Source organism: Pituophis catenifer, unplaced genomic scaffold, assembly GCF_029215685.1.
Source record: "Pituophis catenifer annectens isolate HBS135680 unplaced genomic scaffold, rPitCat1.0.hap2 SCAF_15, whole genome shotgun sequence".
NCBI classification, from domain to species: Eukaryota; Metazoa; Chordata; class Lepidosauria; order Squamata; family Colubridae; genus Pituophis; species Pituophis catenifer.
In genome coordinates this window covers 3,476,704-3,497,261 of record NW_027256895.1, presented here as the reverse complement: position 1 = coordinate 3,497,261, position 20,558 = coordinate 3,476,704, and the positions used below count along the sequence as shown (strand labels likewise).

Below are 20,558 nucleotides of genomic sequence, written 5' to 3'. Positions count from 1 at the left end.
AGAGGAAAGAAGGGAGGGAGGAGGGAGGGAAGGAGGAGGAAGGATGGATGGATGGAAGAAAGGAACAGATGGGAATGAGAGAAAAGGAGGGAGGGAGGAGGAAGAAGGAAGGATGGAAGAAAGGAAGGAACAGATAGGAATGAGAGGAAGGAAAGAAGGAAGGAAGAAGGTAGGGAGGAGGAAGAAGGAAGGATGGAACAGATGGGAATGAGAGAAAGGGAGGGAGGAGGAAGAAGGAAAGAAGAAAGAGATGGGAATGAGAGGAAGGAAAGAAGGGAGGAGGAAGGATGGAAGGAACAGATGGGAATAAGAGAAAGGGAGGGAGGGAGGGAGAAAAGAAGGAAGGGAAGATGGAAGAAAGGAAAGGGAGGGAGGAAGAAAAATGAAGGGAGGGAGGAGATGGGAATGAGAGGAAGAAAGGGAAGGATGGAAAGATGAAAAGGAGGAAAAAGAACGGGAGAGAGGAGGAAGGAGATGGATTGAGAGGGAGGAGAGAAGGAAGGAAGGAAAGAAAGAAGAGAGGAGGAGGGAGGGGGAAGAAGAAAGGATGGAAGAAACAGATGGGAATGAAAGAAAGGGAGGAAGAGAGGGAGGGAGGAAGGAGAAAGAATAAAGGAGGGAAGGAGATGGGAACGATGACAAGGAAAGACGGATGGAAGGAGGAACGAAGGGAGGAGGAAGAACGAAGGACGGACGGAAGGAACAGATAGGAATGAGAGAAAGGGAGGAAGAAGGAAAGAAAGAAGGAGGAGATGGGAATGAGAGGAAGGAAGGGAGGGAGGGAGGAAGGAAGAACGAAGGATGGAAAGAAGGAACAGATAGGAATGAGAGAAAGGGAGGAAGAAGGAAAGAAAGAAGAAGGAGATGGGAATGAGAGGAAGGAAGGGAGGGAGGGAGGAAGGAAGAACGAAGGATGGAAGGAAGGAACAGATAGGAATGAGAGAAAGGGAGGAAGAAGGAAAGAAAGAAGAAGGAGATGGGAATGAGAGAAAGGAAGGAAGAGGGAGGAAGAAGGAAAGAAGAAGGAAGGGGCAGCCATTACGAACCCCCCCCTCTTCCCCCTCGTTCACCCAACGGCTGATCAGAAGGCAATTAAACAGGTAATAAAACAAATAAATCCCCTTCTGAAAGACCCTGCAAAAATCACCCAACGCATCCTTGCGATTCGCAGAAAACCAACAGAGAGAGAGAAAAAAGCTTCAATTGGAGCCCACCCCTCAGGGGGGATTCTGGGCCTTGAAACAGGCTGGCTGGGGGGAATTCTGGGAGTCGTAGTCCACCCATCTCAAGGTTGCCGAGGGGGAGAAACACTCCCCCCCCCTGCCAGACCCCCCTCCCATTTTGAACCACTGAGCTGGCCTGCAACAATGCCCCTGCCTATGCCCCCCCCCCGTTATTCAGTGCAACATTGCTGGGGGGGGAAGGACCCCTAATCCGAACTGGTTGACCCTCTCTCCTTCCCCCACTGACATCAGGCACCGCGACGCGGTGAGCGCATCTCCCAACCTGTTAACCCTGGTGGATCGGTTTTCCTCCGGTGAGTCAGACAGGGCTCAGCGTTTCCTCGGCTGACGCGTGCCCGTAAAACTGGGCTGGCCCATAAATCACCTCCGGCTGACTCGGTTTCCCCTTTGGGCAGCTCACGGCAAGATCTCGGTCCGCCCTGGGGCCCTGAGAACGGGCTCTGGAGGCCCCGAGAACGGAAAAGGGAAGCGAGGTGGATGGGTGGAGAAGGGGGCGATGATGGGAGAAAACCGGATCGTTTTTCTTCTTTCCTCTTTCCTGCCATTTTCCCCTTCCTTTCTTCTTCTTCTCCCTTCCTTCCTTCCCTCCCTCCCCATGCTCCTTCCTTTCTTTCCTTGCTCTATCCGTTTTCCTTCCTTTTTCCCCTTCCTTCCCGCCCTCCCCATGCTCCTTCCTTTGCTTTCCCTTTTCCCCTTCCTTTCTTCCTTCCCTCCCTCCCCATGATTTCCTTCCTTTTCTTTTCCTTGCTTTCCTGCTTTTTTTCTTTCCTTCCTTTTTCCCCTTCCTTCCATCCCTCCCTCCCCATGCTCCTTCCTTTCCTTCCCTTTCCTCCTTCCTTTCTCCCTTCCCACCCTCCCCATGCCTTCCTCTGTCCTTCCTTTCTTCCTTCCTTTTTCCCCTTCCTTCCCTCCCCCATTCTCTTTCCTTCCTGCCACCTTTCCTTTCTCCCTTCCTTCCCTTTCCATTCTTTCCTTCCTTTCTCACTCCCTTCCTTTCCTTTTTCCCTTTCTTTCCTTTTCCCCTTCCTTCCCTCCCATGTTCCTTCCTTCCTGCCGCCTTTCCTTTCTCCCTTCCTTCCTTCCCTTTCCATTCTTTCCTTCCTTTCCCCCTTCCTTCCTCTTTCCTGCCTTTTTTCCCTTTCTTTCCTTTTCCCCTTCCTTCCCTCCCTCCCCATGCTCCTTCCTTCTTTCTTTCCTTCCTTTCCTTTCTTTCTTCCTTCCCTCCCTACCCATGCTCTTTTCTTCCTTTCTCCCTTCCTTCCTCTTTCCTTTCTTTCCTTTTTCCTCTTTCTTCCCTTCCTCCCCATGCTCCTTCCTTCCTGCCTTTTCCTTTCCTTCCTTTCTCCCTTCCTTCCTTTCCTTTTCCCCTTCCTTTCTTCCTTTATCCCTTACCTTCCTCTCCATGCTTTCCTTCTTTTCTCTTTCCTGCCTTTATTTCCTTCCTTCCCTCTTTCCTTCCTTCCCCCCTTTCCTTCCCTCCCTCCCCATGCGCCTTCCTTCCTGTTTCCTTTTTTCCTTCCTTCCTTCCTTTTCTCCCTTCCTTCCCTCTCCCCATGCTCTTTCCTTTCCTCTTTTCCATTTTCCTTCCCTTCCTTCTCTCCTTCCTCCCTTTCCTATTGCTAAAAACCTGGCAGGGAGCTGTGAGTTTGGGCAGAATGGAGAAAGCAGCGCTCCATCGGCCACGTTATGCTCTTACTTGAAATACGAGATATACAGGTAGTCCTTGACTTACAACAGTTCGCTTAGCGACCATCCCCAGTTACGACGGCACAGAAAAACGTGACTTATGACCGTTTTTCACACTTACAAGCGTTGCAGGCTCCCCAGGGTGTCACGGGTTCAAAATTCAGGCAATTGGTCACGGACTCATATTTACGACGGTCGCAACGTCCCGGGGGCGGGGGGTGTCATGCGATCCCCTCTGGCGACCTTCCGACGAGCAAGGGGAAGCCGGATTCACTTAACAACCGTGTGACTCACTTAACGACTGCAGCGGTCCACTTAACAACGGTGGCAAGAAAAGTCGTAAAATGGGTCAAAAACCCGTTTAACAACGGTCTCCCTCAACCACAGAAATTTGGGGGCTCCGTCGTGGTCGTAAGTCGAGGACTACCCGTAAGGTCAACCGATGGATGTGTAGGTTGTTGCACAACGTGTTTGAGTCGCGCTCTTGAAGGACGGGCCTCTCGCGCTTTCTCTCTTTGCTCTTGTGCGTTGCCAAGATTTGCTGCGGTGACTGAGGCTTGTTACACGGGGATTAGCTACCTGTCTTCCCCACAGGAGCGTCTGAGGTGCTAAGTAGAGATTAACCTGCCTCTTTTCTCCATCAAGTAAAACCGGGGAGTCAAATCGGCATTGAGAGGATTTGTATCCTAAAGCGGTGTTTCTCACAACGCAGCAACTTTGAGGTGGGTGGACTACAACTCCCAGAGTTCCCTAGCGAGCATTGGGTGGACTTCAACTCCCATGGTTCTCCAAACAGCATTGGGTGGACTTCAACTCCCAGAATTCCCCAGCCAGCATTTGGACTTCAACTCCCAGAATTCCCCAGCCAACATTTGGACTTCAATTCCCAGAATTCCCTAGCCAGCATTTGGACTTCAACTCCCAGAATTCTCCAACCAGCATTTGGACTTCAACTCCCAGAATTCCTTAATCAGCATTTGGTGGATTTCAACTCCCAGAATTCCCTAGCGAGCATTGGGTGGACTTCAACTCCCAGAATTCCTTAGCCAGCATTTGGACTTTAACTCCCAGAATTCCCCAGCCAGCATTTGGACTTCAACTCCCAGAATTCCCCAGCCAGCATTTGGACTTCAACTCCCAGAATTCCCTAGTGAGCATTTGGACTTCAACTCCCAGAATTCCCTAGCGAGCATTGGGTGGACTTCAATTCCCAGAATTCCTTAGCCAGCATTTGGACTTTAACTCCCGGAATTCCCCAGCCAGCATTTGGACTTCAACTCCCAGAATTCCCCAGCCAGCATTTGGACTTCAACTCCCAGAATTCCCCAGCCAGCATTTGGACTTCAACTCCCAGAATTCCCCAGCCAGCATTTGGACTTCAACTCCTAGAATTCCTTAGCCAGCATTGGGTGGATTTCAACTCCCAGAATTCCCTAGCGAGCATTTGGACTTCAACTCCCAGAATTCCTTAGCCAGCATTTGGACTTCAACTCCCAGAATTCCTTAGCCAGCATTTGGACTTCAACTCCCAGAATTCCCCAGCCAGCATTGAGTGGACTTCAACTCCCAGAATTCTCCAACCAGCATTGGGTGGACTTCAATTCCCAGAATTCCTTAGCCAGCATTTGGACTTTAACTCCCGGAATTCCCCAGCCAGCATTTGGACTTCAACTCCCAGAATTCCCCAGCCAGCATTTGGACTTCAACTCCTAGAATTCCTTAGCCAGCATTGGGTGGATTTCAACTCCCAGAATTCCCTAGCGAGCATTTGGACTTCAACTCCCAGAATTCCTTAGCCAGCATTTGGACTTCAACTCCCAGAATTCCTTAGCCAGCATTTGGACTTCAACTCCCAGAATTCCCCAGCCAGCATTGAGTGGACTTCAACTCCCAGAATTCTCCAACCAGCATTGGGTGGACTTCAATTCCCAGAATTCCTTAGCCAGCATTGGGCAGACTTCAACTCCCAGAATTCCCTAGCCATATTTGCCGAGACACCAATCGGCTTTCCTTTTGTCAATCATTCGCCTCCCTTCCTTGATGCTCCATCCGATGAACTGCATCTTTGGCCGAAACCCCCCCAAGTCGCTTCTCCATTATAGGTGTTGTGTGAACCTAGCCCAAGACACCCCCCCCCCCCATCCCGAGATTTTGGCCGTCTCCCTTACCTGAACACCTGTTCCTCCGTCACCGAATCCTGGTTCCAGCAGTCCTTGTGGCCTGGGAGGGGAAGAGAGAGAGAATGGGGGGGGGGGGAAGGTCAGGGGTCCGGCTGCGGACGCAGGAAAATTGGGGGGGACGGGACGGGACAGGGGGTGCGGTCGCATCACCTTTGAAGAGGACGCATTCCTTCTGCACGTGTCCTTCAGCCCAGAGGACGCGAAAAGTGTGTTGAGGCCAGTGGTCGTTGAGGGCAGAGGTTGGCAGGTCACACAGCTGGAAAAGTGGCCGGATTTAAGGATAAAAACCAAACCAACCAGAATTCTGGAATTCCCGTTTTGTATTCAGGAAGTCCTCGACTTACGTCAGCTCATTTAGTGACCAGTCAAAGTCCCAATGGCAGATAAAAGCAAGTGACTTATTGGGATGGGGTTTTTTCCCCACACTTACGACCGTTGTGTTCCCGTTTCTTATTCAGGCAGTCCTCGACTTACGTCAGCTCATTTAGTGACCAGTCGAAGTCTCAATGGCAGATAAAAGCAAGTGACTTATTGGGATGGGGTTTTTTCCCCACACTTACGACCGCTGTGGCATCCTTGGGGTCACGTGATCCAAAATTCAGACGCTTGGCAAATGACTTGTATTTACGACGGTTGCAGTGTTCCCTGGGATGTGTGTGTGTGTGTGTGTGTGTGTGTGTCACGCGATTCCTCCTTTTGCGACCTTCCAACGAGGAAGAAACCAGATTCACTGAACAACCGGCAGCGTTTCGCTTAACAACCGTGGCAAGAAAGGTCGTAAAATGGGGGGGCAAGCCTCCCTCTTAACAACTGTCCTGTTTAGTGACCGTTGTAGGAGCCCAGAGTTGCCTGATTGCCATGGGAGACATTTCCACAAAGCAAAGTCAAGCCGGATTCGCTTAATGACCGCCTGATTCACTTAACAACTTTAGGGATATGCTTAGCCTGTAAATAAGCCAGCTTGAAAATTCAAATAAAACAGCTGCCTCTTGTTCGTTGGAAACGTGAAATAGGCTAAATTACACCATATAGGGGTTCTAAATAGTAATTAAATCGCCATTGTTGGAATTCCTTGGATCCTACACATTCCTCGGCAGGAATCTTGCTAAACAGACTCTGTGGGAATTTTTCTTTTCCATTTTAGGAAACTCCTAAAGTGATATTTTTTCAACCTTCGCCATTTTAAGATGGATGGACTCCAACTCCCAGAATTCCCCAGCCAGCATGGCTGGCTGGGGAATTCTGGGAGTTGTAGTCCATCCCTCAGGTTTACAAACACGGCCTAAGAATCTGATTTAATCTTTTCCCAACTCTTTTCTTCTTTCGACCTTCCGTCTCTCTTCCTAAAATGGATCTCTCTTAATCTGGTCTCCGGAGAGTAATTAAATCCACTCTGTTCTCCTTGGGTTAACAGGCAAATTAAAAATTCCTGGATTTCCGCAAGACACACAACAACCCTTGAGTGTAAACCCCACAGGCCGACAGTGTGCATTGCGTTGGCAGCAAGTCCTCATCTTACGACCACAACCGAGCCCGAAATCCCTACGGCTTAGCAACACCAGTTGTTAAAGTGTCTCATTTTACGACCTTCTTTGCTACCGTTGTTAAGCAAGTCACTGCCGTTAAGATAGGGACACGGCTGTTCAGTGGCTTTCCCCGTTGACTTGGCTCATCAGAAAGTCGCAAAAGGGGGATCGCGTGATCCCCCGGGGACAGTACGACCATCATAAATGTGAACCCGTTGCTAAGTCTCCCAATTTGAACACATAACTGTGAATAGAACAGACCTGGAAGGGACCTTGGAGGTCTTCTAGCCCACCCCTCCTGCTCAATCAGAAGCTATACTATTTCTGATAAGTGGCTCTCTAGTTTCTTCTTAAAAGCCTCCAGTGTTGGAGCATCCACAATTTCTGGTGGCAAGCTGTTCCACTGGTTAACTGTCCTCACTCTTAGGAAGTTTCTCCTTAATTCTAGGCTGCTTCTCTCCCAGATTAGTTTCCAACCGTTGTTTCTTGTCTTGCCTTCTGGTGCTTTGGAGAATAATTTGACCCCTGAGGTTACTGCAAGTGGTCGTTAAGTGTGAAAAACGGCCGTAAGTCACTTTTCTCAGTGTCGCTGTAACTTCGAACAGTCGCTAAACAAATGGTTTTAAGTCAAGGACTACTTGCATAGATTTACTTTTAAAGGGAGGCTGGATATTTTATGCAAACATTAACTAAAGAGCACCCCCATTTGTTTCTCTGCTCCCCCATAAATCCATCAATGGCTCATCCTCGGCCAACCGAGTCTCAAAAGATACCCACATATATCCGGGTTTATTTTTCCTATCCGGCGTACGCCAACGGACCACCAGCGGGGACTCGTCTCCGAACACGATCAGGTCATGCGACGCCGGAGCCACCTAAAGACGGAGAGAAGGAAACGGTCACCGCGGCCGGCGGGCTTCTGAAAATCTTTATTTTTTTTCCTCGAGAGCCTCTGGAACTCACCGCCACAGGATGAGAGAAGGCCACCGCCAGGGAGGTGTTTTCCCTGTTGACGTAGACGCAGCGAATGGTTGGCTCCGGATCACCTAAGAGTGGGAAACAAAGGCATCCAGACAGGGGAGTGGAAGATGGGTTTTGTTAAACGCCTCCCGTACAGGAAGCGTGCTCCAGATGGGTGGAGTTTATCTCCCAGGATTTTTAACCGTTGGGGAATTCCGAAAGTTGAGATTCCCCAGGCCTGCAAAGGTCTCTTAATTCCGGAGAACGTCAATAAAACGGAATATTCGAAGGTCAGGGTTGAACTGCGGGTGATTTAATTGCAGGCGTTTCGTGACCCAACTGAGGAACATCAAAAGCGCTAAAAGGGAATGGGTCCGAAAGGCGCTTTTTCAAGAGGCAACTGGACTTTTTTTTTTTTCCCTTGAAGACATTTCGCTTCTCATCCAAGAAGCTTCTTCAGTTCTGGCTGAATGGCGGAGGAGGGAAGGATTTATATTCCTTTGCAGTCATCTGGTCGTTAGTACTCCCTCTGAGAATTCTTGAAGCCACTTGGGGGTTTATTTTGAAAAAGCACCTTTGGGACAACCATGACCTGGATGACTGAGAATCTCCATGGGGTTTCTGGTATGATGGGGGAGGAGGAGGAGGAGGAGGAGGAAAAGGGCTGTGGGGTCCTTGGTGCTCTCTGAGCTTGGTGGTTTTCTTTCAGACGTTTCATGACCCAGCTAGGAAACATCATCAGTACTAGAAGGCAGTGTTTTTTTTTGGGGGGGGGGAATGATGAGGAAGGAGGAGATCTGTAGGGTCCTTGGTAGTCTCTGCGCTTGGTGGTTTTCTTGCAGGCATTTCATTAGCCAACTAGGTAACATCATCAGTGCTTATAGGTAACGCTACACTGATAATGTTACCTAGTTGGGTCATGAGATGTCTCCAAGGAAACCACCAAGCTCAGAGACCACCAAGGACCCCACCAACTCAGTCTCCCAGCCTCTAATATCCCTCAACAGACGATTCTGAGGGGGCAATCTTCATTTATCTCGCGATAAATCCTCCATCTTGCCCCCTTCCTATTCTGGAGAAGCCGGAAAACAACCCCCTCCCCAGAATCTCCCTTAAACCGAATTTCCCTGAAAACAAGATGGCTGCTTGGCTCCTACCTCTACCCAGAAGCCAACGGTGGTAGAACCAAGCACTCTGATCGTTGGGGTCCGTGAAGAAAGCGTTTTGCACCAGTTCCAGCTCTGGAAGAGAGAAGATTGGGTAAAATGTTCTTTATTCTTATTCCTAAATATTTTCCACGGTTTCATTTTTCATTTTTATTTTTTTGCTTTAATTTATATGCCGCCCTTCTCCGGAGACTCAGGGCGGCTTACAATGCGTTAAGCAATAGCCTTCATACTTTTGTATATTTATACAAAGTCAGCTTATTGCCCCCACAAACTGGGTCCTCATTTCACCTACCTTAGAAAGGATGGAAGGCTGAGTCAACCTTGAGCCTGGTGAGATTTGAACTTGCAGTAATTGCAAGCAGCAGTTGTTAATAACAGTGCTTTAGTCCACTGTACTACAGGCTCGGTTATATTGCGCCTTTATGATGATTTAAGCTGCCCAGAGCTGCTTGACAATGAGATGGGCAGCGTATAAATCTAATAATAATAAATAAATAAATAATAATAATAATAATTAGTAATTAGAAGTAATTAGAAGTAATTGAGCAGCGAGCTGAAAATTGGAAAAGCAAAACTCTGCATTGCCAATACTTGAAAAGTATTGAAGGCAAAGCTGACCAGAAACTAACTTGGAACTGGTTAAGATCAGGAGTACTGAAAAAAGAAACTGAAAGCTTTATTTTGGCAGCTCAAGAACAAGCCCTAGCCACAAACTGCATGAAGGCAAAAATTCAACATGTTACCACCAACAGCAAATGCCGCCTCTGCAATGAGAAAGATGAGACAGTCGACCACCTGATCAGTGGGTGCAGCAAAATTTCACAAACTGCCTACCTACAACGCCATGACCGTGTTGCTAAGATCATTCACTGGAAATTGTGCCAGAAGTTTGGATTTGAGTACAGCAAAAACCACTGGGAACATCAGGTTGAGAAAGTTTTAGAGAATGAGAAACTCAAGATCTTGTGGGACGTCAGGATTCAGACTGACAGGCACTTGGTCCACAACACACCTGACATAACAATAGTTGAAAAGAAAAAAGTATGGCTCATTGACATTGCAATACCTGGTGATGCACGGATTGAAGATAAGCAGCAAGAAAAAAATCACAAAGTACCGGGACTTACAAATTGAAGTTGAGCGACTGTGGAAAAAGAAATCGTGTGTTGTCCCGATTGCAATTGGAGCCCTTGGAGCAATACCCAAAGGGCTACCCCGCTATTTAGAAATTCTAAATTTACCGGACTTGAACATTTTGACTCTACAAAAAACCACCTTACTCGGAACAGCTTACATCCTCCGACGATACCTTAACAGTTCCTAGGTCCTTGGTTAGGACTCGAGCTGCTGAGCGATTAACCAGCCTCAAAGGCTGTGAATCTCACTAAAGATTAACTAATAATAATAATAATAATAATAATAGTAATAGTAATAATAATAATAAAAAACCAGGATCAGAATAGGAATTGGAACCCTCGGCAACTGCCAAGAAAGAGCTGATATTTATGCTTAAATACAAGAAGAGGCATCCATTTAAGGTTACACATCCAAAATGCCCCATTGGAAGTAGTCCTAGCAACTTCCGGCCCTGAAAAAAGTGACTTAACGACCGGGTCTTCGCATTTACGACCATCGCAATCCTGGGATCATGATTTGGATGCTCGCAACTGCGCCTGTATTTATGGCGGTTGCAGTGTCTCTTGGGTGTCACATGATCGTCATTTGTGATCCTCTCAGCCAGTGGGGAAGCAGGGAAGGTCGCAAATATGACTGTTCCGCTTAACAACCAATTTTCCAGTTTTCTCCAATTTTGGTCATGAATTGAGGACTGCCTGTATGGCAGCTGACTTTTAAGCCATCCTGGTCCAGACTGAACTGCAGGAGGAATTCACCCTCCGGAAAGGAGAGAGAGAGAGAGATGAACCTTAATTTTATTTAACAGAATAACCCAGCTGGAAGGGACCCTGGAGGTCTTCTAGTCCAGCCCCCTGCTCAAGCAGGAGATCCTATGCCATTTCAGACAAACAGTTGTCCAATTTCTTCTTAAAAGCCTCCAGTGTTAGAGCACTTACAACTTCTGGTGGCAAGTCGTTCCACTGAGTAATTGTGCTCACCATCAGGAAATGTCTCCTTAGTCCTACATTGCTTCTCTCCTTGATTACAGTACTTGTCAGACTATAAGACGCACTCCCTCTCCCTAAAGTGGGTGGAAATGTCTGTGCGTCTTATAGAGTGAATATTGCGGTGAGGGGAAGGGGAGAGAGGGATTGGTGCAGCGCCAATCAGCTGTTCTAGGTGGCAGGGATCGCTGCTGCGGCCTATCGCCGCCCGTTCGCGGTGATCGGCGGCAAACGGGCTGCGGCGAATGGGTGGCGGACACCGATTTTTTTTTTTCTCGTTTTCCTCGTGGATTGTCCTGAGCTGAGCATCCCTTTTTCCTCGCCTGTAACGAAAGCAGCACCCCAGACCAACAACAACGGACAGATAAAAATGTTCCGGGGGGTGGGGGGGGGAATAAAAATATTGGCAGCCTTGTGTGCAATGCCATTGATGCCAAGGTTGGCACCAAGACGGGTTGCTATCGTGGCTTTTCCAAACAGAAACCACTCAACATTTTTCGATCGTGACCAAGCCAAGATCAGGCAGGTGTGGCTCGCTCCGGTTTGTGTTCCTTTGCTTATTTCGAAAGGGGCTGAAAAGGGGAATGAAAAAAAGGAGGAGGAGGAGAAGGTTAAAAGGGAACCTTGTCATGGAAATCATCACTTTCTCTGAAAAGGGTTATGATTAATTGCCTTTTAGTGTTCTCCTCCAAAGGAGGAAGAGGAGTAAAGCTTATCCTCTGTTTATTTAATCTTCTGCAAACTTTATTATTATTATTTTTTCGAGCGTGGGTTGGCTAAGAGGAGAACCAGAGCTCCACTTTCATCCATTGGACTGGGCTCCTACTGGCAAGGGGCCTCCCTCCATCCGTCTTTGAGGCAGGAGAGGGTTTCAAATTGGTAGGACAGGAAAAGGAATGGAAGAAAGGAAGAAGAGGGGAAGGAAGGAAAAAGTTAAGAGAAGAAGAGAAGAGAGAAGGAAGAAAAAAAAAGAAAGGGAGAGAGAAGAGGAGAGGAAGGAAGGAAAAAAAGAGGAAGAAGTTAAGAGAAGAAGAGAAGAGAGAAGAGAAGGAAGAAAAAAGAAAGGGAGAGAGAAGAGGAGAGGAAGGAAGGGAAAAAAGAGGAAGAAGTTAAGAGAAGAAGAGAATAGAGAAGAGAAGGAAGAAAAAAGAAAGGAAAAGGTTAAGAAAAGGAGAGAAGAGAAAGGGAAGAAAAAAGAAAGGAAAGGAAAAGGAATGGAAGAAAGGAAAAAGAGGGGAAGGAAGGAAGGAAGAAGTTAAGAGAAGAAGAGAAGAGAGAAGAGAAAGAAGAAAAAGAAAGGGAGAGAGAAGAGGAGAGGAAGGAAGGAAAAAAGAGGAAGAAGTTAAGAGAAGAAGAGAGAAGGAAGAAAAAAGAAAAGAAAGGGTTAAGGAAAGGAGAGAAGAGAAAGGAAAGAAGGAAGGAAGGAAGGAAAAAAGAAAGGAAAGAGAAGAAAAGGGAGAGAGAAGAGGAGAGGAAGGAAGGAAAAAAGAAAGGAAAGAGAAGAAAAGGGAGAGAGAAGAGGAGAGGAAGGAAGGAAAAAAGAAAGAGGAAGAAGAGAAGAAGAGAATAGAGAAGAGAAGGAAGAAAAAAAAAGGAAAAGGTTAAGAAAAGGACAGAAGAGAAAGGAAAGAAGGAAAAAAGGAAAGAAAAGAAAAGGGAGAGAGGAGAGGAAGTAAGGAAGGAAAAAAGAAAGAGGAAGAAGTTAAGAGAAGAAGAGAAAAGAGAAGGAAGAAAAGAGAAAGGAAGAGGAAAAGAAGAGGAAGGAAGGAAAAAAGAAAGAAGAGGAAGGAAGGAAAAAAGAAGAAAAAGAAGGGAGAGAAGGGGAGGAGAGGAAAGAAGGAAGTTAAGAGAAGAAAAAGAAGGAAAGTGAGGAAGGAAAGAAAAAAGACAGGAAAAGTTAAGAAAAGGAAGAGGAGAGAAGAGATGAGATGAGAAGAGAAGGAAGGAAGGAAGAAAAAAGAAAAAAAAAAGAAAGGAGAAATTAAGAGAAGAAAAAGAAGGAAGAGAAGGAAGGAAGGAAAAAAAAAACCCTACAGGTTGATTTACGATCATTCATTCAGTCACCATTCAAATTTACAAAAGCACTGAAAAAAGCAATTTATGACCAGTCCTTCCACTTACGACCGTCACAGCAACCTAACAGTCACATGCTCAAAATTTGGGGGCTTGATAACCGGCATGTATTTATGACGGTCGCAATGTCCCGGGGTTACGTGATTTCCCCCTTTTGCGACCTTCCCGGCTGGCTTCCGACAAGCCAAGCCCATCAGGGAAGGCAGATTCGTTTAACGACCACATTATTCACTTAACAACCGCAGCGATTCCCTTCACACCCATAGCAAAAAAAAATAAAAAATAAAAAAATCAACCCTCACAAAATCAGGTATAACCCACTTAACCACCTAGCTTACGAGTGGCAATTCCGGTCTCGATTGTGGTCATAAATCGAGGACAACCTGTATCGCATGTTGTGAGGAAAACATGCAGGTTAAAATAGCCTTTGTGAAGGCTGAATCTGGGGTCACCGGCATAGAAAATCAGGAGTTATCTCCTCCCTGAAAAACACTTTTGAGAAAAAAAAAAACTCCTGAATTTCAGCTATGCGTTTCACTTCCCAGAAATGATTTGTGAGGGCAACAATGAGGGGAAAATTCCCTTCCCAGAGTTGTTTGCCAGACATTTAAAAGAAAAACTGATTTTTTTCCCACTCCTCCCTTCATTCAAAAAGGAACATCTGATTAAATCACTCAAAACTAAACGGGAGAAAAGAATCTGTCCGAGAAGATGATTTATGGCACAATTAAACGGAGGAGGGGTGGGTGTGTGCACCGTCACGAAGAGAAAAAATAAATAAATAAAAGTTTGGGTTTCTTCGGATGAAGAGGAAGAAGGGAGGGAACGGCGCAGCCATGCAAAAGCTGGGAATCGTGATTAAGATTGGCTGCTTTTTTGGGAGGGTTCGGCAATCACGGCTGGCATGGAGCCTTCAACCACATATGGCTTCCAGAGAACTCAAAATTTGAAAAAGAAAGAAAGAAAGAAAGAAGGAAAGAAAGAAGGAAGGAAAGAAAGAAGGAACAAAGGAAGGAAGGAAGAAAAGAAAGAAAGAAGGAAGGAAGGAAAGAAAGAAAGAGAAAGAAAGAAGGAAGGAAGAAAGGAAAGAAAGAAGGAACAAAGGAAGGAAGGAAGGAAAGAAAGAGAAAGAAAGAAGGAAGGAAAGAAAGAAAGAAGGAAGGAAGGAAGGAAGGAAAGAAGGAAAGAAAGAAGGAAGGAAAGAAAGAAAGGAAGGAAGGAAGGAAAGAAAGAGAAAGAAGGAAGGAAGGAAGAAAGGAAAGAAAGAAGGAACAAAGGAAGGAAGGAAGGAAAGAAAGAGAAAGAAGGAAGGAAAGAAGGAAAGAAAGAGAGAAGGAAGGAAGGAAAGAAAGAAGGAATGAAGGAAGGAAGGAAAGAAAGAGAAAGAAAGAAGGAAGGAAGGAAAGAAAGAAGGAAGGAAAGAAAGAGAGAAGGAAGGAAGGAAAGAAAGAAGGAACGAAGGAAGGAAGGAAGGAAAGAAAGAAAGAAGGAAGGAAGGAAGGAAGGAAGGAAGGAAGGAAGGAAGGAAGGAAAGAAAGAAAGAAAGAAAGAAAGAAAGAAAGAAAGAAAGAAAGAAAGGGCAAAAACGATTTTAAATCGTTTTTTAATTGGGTTACTGATTTTAATTTGGTATTGTATTGTGATTTGTATTGAAGTTGTCATTTTGTAAGCCGCCTTGAGTCCCTAGGGAGAAAGGCAGCATATAAATCACAATAAATAAATAAATAAATAAAAAAAAGCAGCAAAAATGAGGTGAGGTGATGATCGAGAGAGAGGAGAACAGCAGTTAAGAAATACGATTTGTTCGCCTTTTTGAGGAGAAGCAGCAAGCAGCGAGCAGAGGGAAAATGGATGGGCCATTTAAAATCTTTGGAGTTCAACTTTATCTATCTAATTGTCTGTGTCTGCCTGCCTGCCTGCCTACCTATCATCCACCCACCCATCTGTAATTCTGTATTATCTATAGACTATCTAATTGTTTCTCTCTCCCTCTTTCTAGATCTAATTCTGTATTTAATACAGAATTTAATTCTGTATTTAATACAGAATTTAATTCTGTAAAAATTGCCCAAGGAGCTGCTGATCCAGTTCTACAGAGGAATTATTGAGTCTGTCATCTGCACCTCTATAACTGTCTGGTTTGGTTCTGCAACCCAACAAGACAGACACAGACTTCAGAGGATAATCAGAACCAGGGTGGATTTGATTTAAATCAAGTTGATTTAAATCACGATTTAAATCACTAGTAAAAAGGCTTGATTTAAATCAACTCGATTTAAATCATAATTTTTAAAGAGCAACTGCCATCTCTGTCCCTCAGCGGCTCCTCCTGTGACCTGCTGTTGACTCACCGAGAGTCCCAATATTGCAGAATATACAGCCTCATGCTACATAACTAAGCTCCATTTCATGCTGAATAAACTAAATTATTAATGTATCTTAAATAGAAAACTATCTTACAATAGATTTTTTACTCCAAAAGCATTTTATTAAAATGAATTTGATAAAAATAAAAAAAAATCTGATTTAAATCAAAAAAATCTGAATTTTTTGATTTTTTTAAAAAAAATCATTGATTTTTATCCACCCTGCTTAGAACTGCAGAAAAAACAATTGCTACCAACCTGCCTTCCATGGAGGACCTGTATACTGCACGAGTCAAAAAGAGGTTCTGTGAAAATATCTACAGACCCCTTACACCCTGGACATAAACTGTTTCAACTCCCACCCTCAAAACGACGCTATAGAGGACTGCACGCCAGAACAACTAGCTAGACACGAGGACAGTTTTTCCCCCGAACGCCATCACTCTGCTAAACAAATAATTCCCTCAACACTGTCAAACTATTCACTAAGTCTGCATTACTATTTAATCTTCTCATCGTTCCCACCACCCGTCTCCTTCCACTTACGACTGTATGACTGTAACTTTGTTGCTGGTATCCTTACGATTTATATTGATATTGTTTCCTGATTGCTTATTTGTATCCTATGACTATCATTAAGTGTTGTACCTTATGATTCTTGATGAACGTATCTTTTCTTTTATGTACACCGAGATCTTATGCACCAAGACAAATTCCTTGGGTGTCCAATCGCACTTGGCCAATAAAGAATTCTATTCTATTCTTTTCTATTATCTAAAATCTTATCTCTCTCTCTCTCTCTCATCTATTATCTGTGTCATATATGTGGGTATATACATACATACATACATCAGTTCACACCCCCACTAGCAGTTAAAAGGAAGAAACAGCTGCGATCTCACATTGCTCCTAGAAGCACGAAGCCGAAAACACCAGCCTGAAGATGACGAATGAGACTTCGTCGAAATGTTGCCAAGAGACTTCCAATTTTACGCGGGAGAAAACCCGAATAACCAAAGACCTACATACAAATACCCGCGAAAACCTCAGAAAACATACATACATACATACATACATACAGGTACATACTTATCTATCTATCATCTACCTACCTACCTACCTACCTACCTACCTACCTACCTACCTATCTTGTCATATCTATATATAGTGGAAGTGATGACCCTTTGAAAGCTGGATCCAACGAAACTTCATTTTAATGTATGCCTATTAGTGTACATTCAAAGTGAAAATAAAGTTATTCTTATTCTATTCATCAATTTTCTGTCACCCATAGAATTCTTTCTTCTTCATTGGCCAAGTGTGATTGGACACACAAGGAATTTGTCTTGGTGCCAATGCTCTCAGTGTACATAAAAGAAAAAATAAAATATATTCGTCAAGAATCGTAAGGTGCCACACTTAATGATAGTCACAGGGTACAAATAAGCAATCAGGAAACAATATCGATATAAATCTTAAGGATACCAGCAACAAGGTTACAGTCATACTGTCTTAAGTGGGAGGAGACGGGTGATGGGAACGATGAGAAGATTAATAGTAGTGCAGACTTAGTGAATAGTTTGACAGTGTTGAGGGAATTATTTGTTTAGCAGAGTGATGGCGTTTGGGAAAAAACTGTCCTCGTGTCTAGCTAGTTGTTCTGGTCTGCAGTGCTCTATAGCGTCGTTTTGAGGGTAGGAGTTGAAACAGTTTATGTCCAGGATGTGAGGGGTCTGTAGATATTTTCACAGCCCTCTTTTTGACAATTGATAAATGTTTGTATCTACCTACCTATCCATCCATCTAATTTTAAGTATCTGTCATCTGTCTATAATCCATCCATCCGTCCATCCATCTATAAACTAATTGTTTCTCCCTCCCTCTCTCTCTCTCTATAGTATCATCTATAATCTAATAGTTTATCTCTATCGTCTATTATCTAATTGTTTGTATCTATCTACTTACATACCCCATCCATCCATCTTGTCTGTCCAACACCTATAGACTTGAACTCCCAGAATTCCCCAGCCGAATAAAACTGAAATCCATTTTTTTCCCACCTTTCAACCATCCGGAGAGCATTTTGCCCAGCCCATGGTAATGCAGTATTGTATTATTTCTCCTCCTGGGGAGCACAGCCCCCTTTCCACCGGTGGAAATCTCTGAATCTCTTATAAGGGAGGGTTAGGGGTCCCCTCTCAATGCCTCTCCCCCCAACCCATCCATTCCCGATTCCCACCTTTCAGAAGGATTTCCTCCGTGATCCGGCCTTGTTGCTGGGGATCGGGGTACAGCTGCGGGAGGAGGAGGCTGCGATAATGCCAGGAAGAATAATTGGAGAAATTCCGGGTGATGAGGCTGTCGCTGAAGGCCAACTCGTCCTCGGGTAGCACCTTGGACCGCTGCACCACGAAACGCCGGTAGTCCCAGCAATGAACTGAAGGGGGCACCACAGAGAAGGGTGGAATCTTAAATTGGCCCACCGACCCTCCTTCTCTCCATCGTCTGTCTCTTCAAACATGGCGACTTTAAGATGGGCGGACTCCATCTCCCAGAATTCCCCAGCCAGCAAAGAATTCTGGGAGAATTCCGCACGACTTAAAAGTCGCCATGTTTGAGAAATAGGGCCTTTATTGATCTCGTAGGTTAGCCTTCCTTAGACATGCTGAATTCCAGTTCCTGAGGTCTCCATGAAAGACAGGAAAACGTTTAGCATTAATTGGCTAAAATTGTTCATAAGCTGCCCAGAGTCATAGACAGAAGAACAGCTATCTAAGTTTGAGAAAGAAAGAAAGAAAGAAAGAAAGAAAGAAAGAAAGAAAGAAAGAAAGAAAGAAAGAAAGAAAGAAGGAAGGAAGGAAGGAAAAGGGAGATGAAGAAAGGGAGGGAGAAGGAAGGAAGGAAGGAAAAGGAAGGGAAGAAGGAAGGAAGGAAGGGAGGAAAAAGAAAGATATATATGGATGGATGGATGGAAGGAAGGAAGAAGGAAGGAAGGAAGGAAGAAAGGAAGATAGATAAGATAGATGGATAGATAGATAGATGGATGGAAGGAAGGAAGGAAAGGAAGGAAAGAAGGAGGGAGGAAGAAAAAAGAAGGAAGGAAGGAAGGGAAAGGGAGATGAAGAAAGGGAGGGAGAAGGAAGGAAGGAAAAGGAAGGAAGGAAGGAAAAAGAAAGATATATATATGGATGGATGGATGGAAGGAAAGGAAGAAAGGAGGGAGGAAGAAAGAAAAAGAAAGAAAGAAAGAAAGAAGGGAAAGGGAGACGAAGAAAGGGAGGGAGAAGGAAGAAAGGAAGGAAAAAGAAAGATATATAAGATAGAGGGATGGATGGAAGGAAGGAAGGAAGGAAAGGAAGAAAGGAGGGAGGGAGGACGAAAGAAAAAAGAAAGAAAGAAAGAAAGAAAGAAAGAAAGAAAGAAAGAAAGAAAGAAAGAGGGTAACTGAACACCTGATGCGTTTGTGTGAGGATAATGTTTGTCTGAACGGTAACCGGATGCTTTCAGCTAACTGTGGCTAGATAAAGCAGGCCAGGTCAACATGTTAGAATAGAATAACAGAGTTGGAAGGGATCTTAGAGGTCTTCTAGTCCAACCCCTGCTCAGGCAGGAAACCCTAGACCATTTCAGACAAATGGCTGTCCGAGCTCAAAAGGTTGTCCTCAAAAGGTAGTCCTCGACTTACAAGTTTGTTTGGGCACCGTTCGAAGTTACAACGGGACTGAAAAAAGTGACTTATGACCACTTTTCACACTTACGACCGTTGCAACATCCCCACGGTCACATGATCAAACTCCAGATGCTTGGCCACCGACTCCTATTTACGACGGTCGCAGCGTCCCGGGGTCACAGCGTCACATGACCCCCCCTTTTGCGACCTTCTGACAAGCAAAGCCCACAGGGGAGGCCAGAATCTGAACAAGTATGACGATACACATCACAACATCGGCCGGAGAGGTCGTAAAATGGGGGCAAAGTTCCCTGAACGAGCGTCTCGCTTAGCAACGGAAACGCGGGGGTCTCCCTTGTGGCCGTAAGCCGAGGACCACCTTGGTTCTGTTATCTTGTTAGTCAAGGTGGCATTGCAAGAGAAAGGAAGGAACTACGCACAATTTCGCTCGTCGATCTCCAAAAACTTGCCGCACAGCTCCAGTTCCCGGGCCCAGTCCGGTTCGGGCATGTGCTCCATTACCCAGCAGCGATGATGCCACGTGCCGTAGGATTTGGGGTTCACCCTCAAGCAGCACTCCAGGAAGGCGAGCTCGGCCTTGCACAAGGCTTGCATCTCTTCTGGGCTCCTGGCAGGAGATGGAAGGGGTGGACATGTGGACCCCACGGGGAGACCCCCCCCCGTCTCCTCTTCACAGACAAACACCCACCCACCCCTTACTCACTCCTCCTTCTCCAGGTGCAGGAAGGTCTCTCGCCGGAAGTTCCAGAGGGTGGCGAAATCTGGATTGGCACCAAGGACTTTGTTGCTCAGCTCCAGCCCTTCCTTGTCCAGCTGTCCCAGTTTCCTCTGAAGGAGAGAGTTAAGATGGCGGCGTCCCAAACTCCCCTTCGCTCCCCATCTCTCCCCCTCACACACCCAGTAAGGAAGTTGTGGGGGGAATGGGGTCCCCTTAACTGTGTTAAGATAAGTGGAGTTGAACAGGAAGGAAGGAAAGGAGGAAAAAAGGAAGGGAAGGAGGAAAAAGGAAGGAAAGAAGGAATGGAGGAAGGGAAGATGGGAAGGAAGGAAAGGAGGAAAAAGGAAGGAAGGAAGGGAAGAAGGGAGGATGGGAAGGAAGGAAAGGAGGAAAAAGGAAGGAAGGAAGGAAAGGAGGAAAAAGGAAGGGGAAGGAGACAAGATGGGAGGGAGGAAGGTAGGATCAGACAGGAAGGAAGGAAAGAGGGAGGGAGGAAGGAATCAGGGAGGAAGGAAGGAAAGAAGGGAAGGAGGAAAAAAGGAAGGGAAGGAGGAAAAAGGAAGGAAAGAAGGAATGGAGGAAGGGAAGATGGAAAGGAAGGAAAGGAGGAAAAAGGAAGGAAGGAAGGAAAGAAGGGAAGGAAAGTAGGAAAAAGGAAGGAAGGAAAGGAGGAAAAAGGAAGGGGAAGGAGACAAGGTGGGAGGGAGGAAGGTAGGATCAGACAGGAAGGAAGGAAAGAGGGAGGGAGGAATGAATCAGGGAGGAAGGAAGGAAAGGAGGAAAAAGGAAGGAAGGAAAGAAGGAAAAAGGAAGGAGGGAAGGAGG

General features: G+C 45.6%; 1 protein-coding gene across 2 annotated transcripts in view; it reads right to left on the bottom strand.

Annotated features, from left to right (window-relative positions):
* The window catches only part of RABGGTA (Rab geranylgeranyltransferase subunit alpha), a 33,446-nt gene that overhangs the window by 7,562 nt on the left and 5,326 nt on the right, over positions 1-20,558 (bottom strand). For both annotated transcript variants that reach the window (XM_070954004.1, XM_070954003.1), the window contains exons 4-11: positions 19,719-19,843; positions 19,435-19,622; positions 17,564-17,761; positions 8,754-8,837; positions 7,600-7,682; positions 7,410-7,511; positions 5,261-5,366; positions 5,099-5,150 (exon numbers count right to left, since the gene is read on the bottom strand). In XM_070954004.1, the coding sequence (XP_070810105.1) occupies positions 5,099-5,150; positions 5,261-5,366; positions 7,410-7,511; positions 7,600-7,682; positions 8,754-8,837; positions 17,564-17,761; positions 19,435-19,622; positions 19,719-19,843 (938 nt within the window). The remainder of the gene's footprint in view (positions 1-5,098; positions 5,151-5,260; positions 5,367-7,409; positions 7,512-7,599; positions 7,683-8,753; positions 8,838-17,563; positions 17,762-19,434; positions 19,623-19,718; positions 19,844-20,558) is intronic.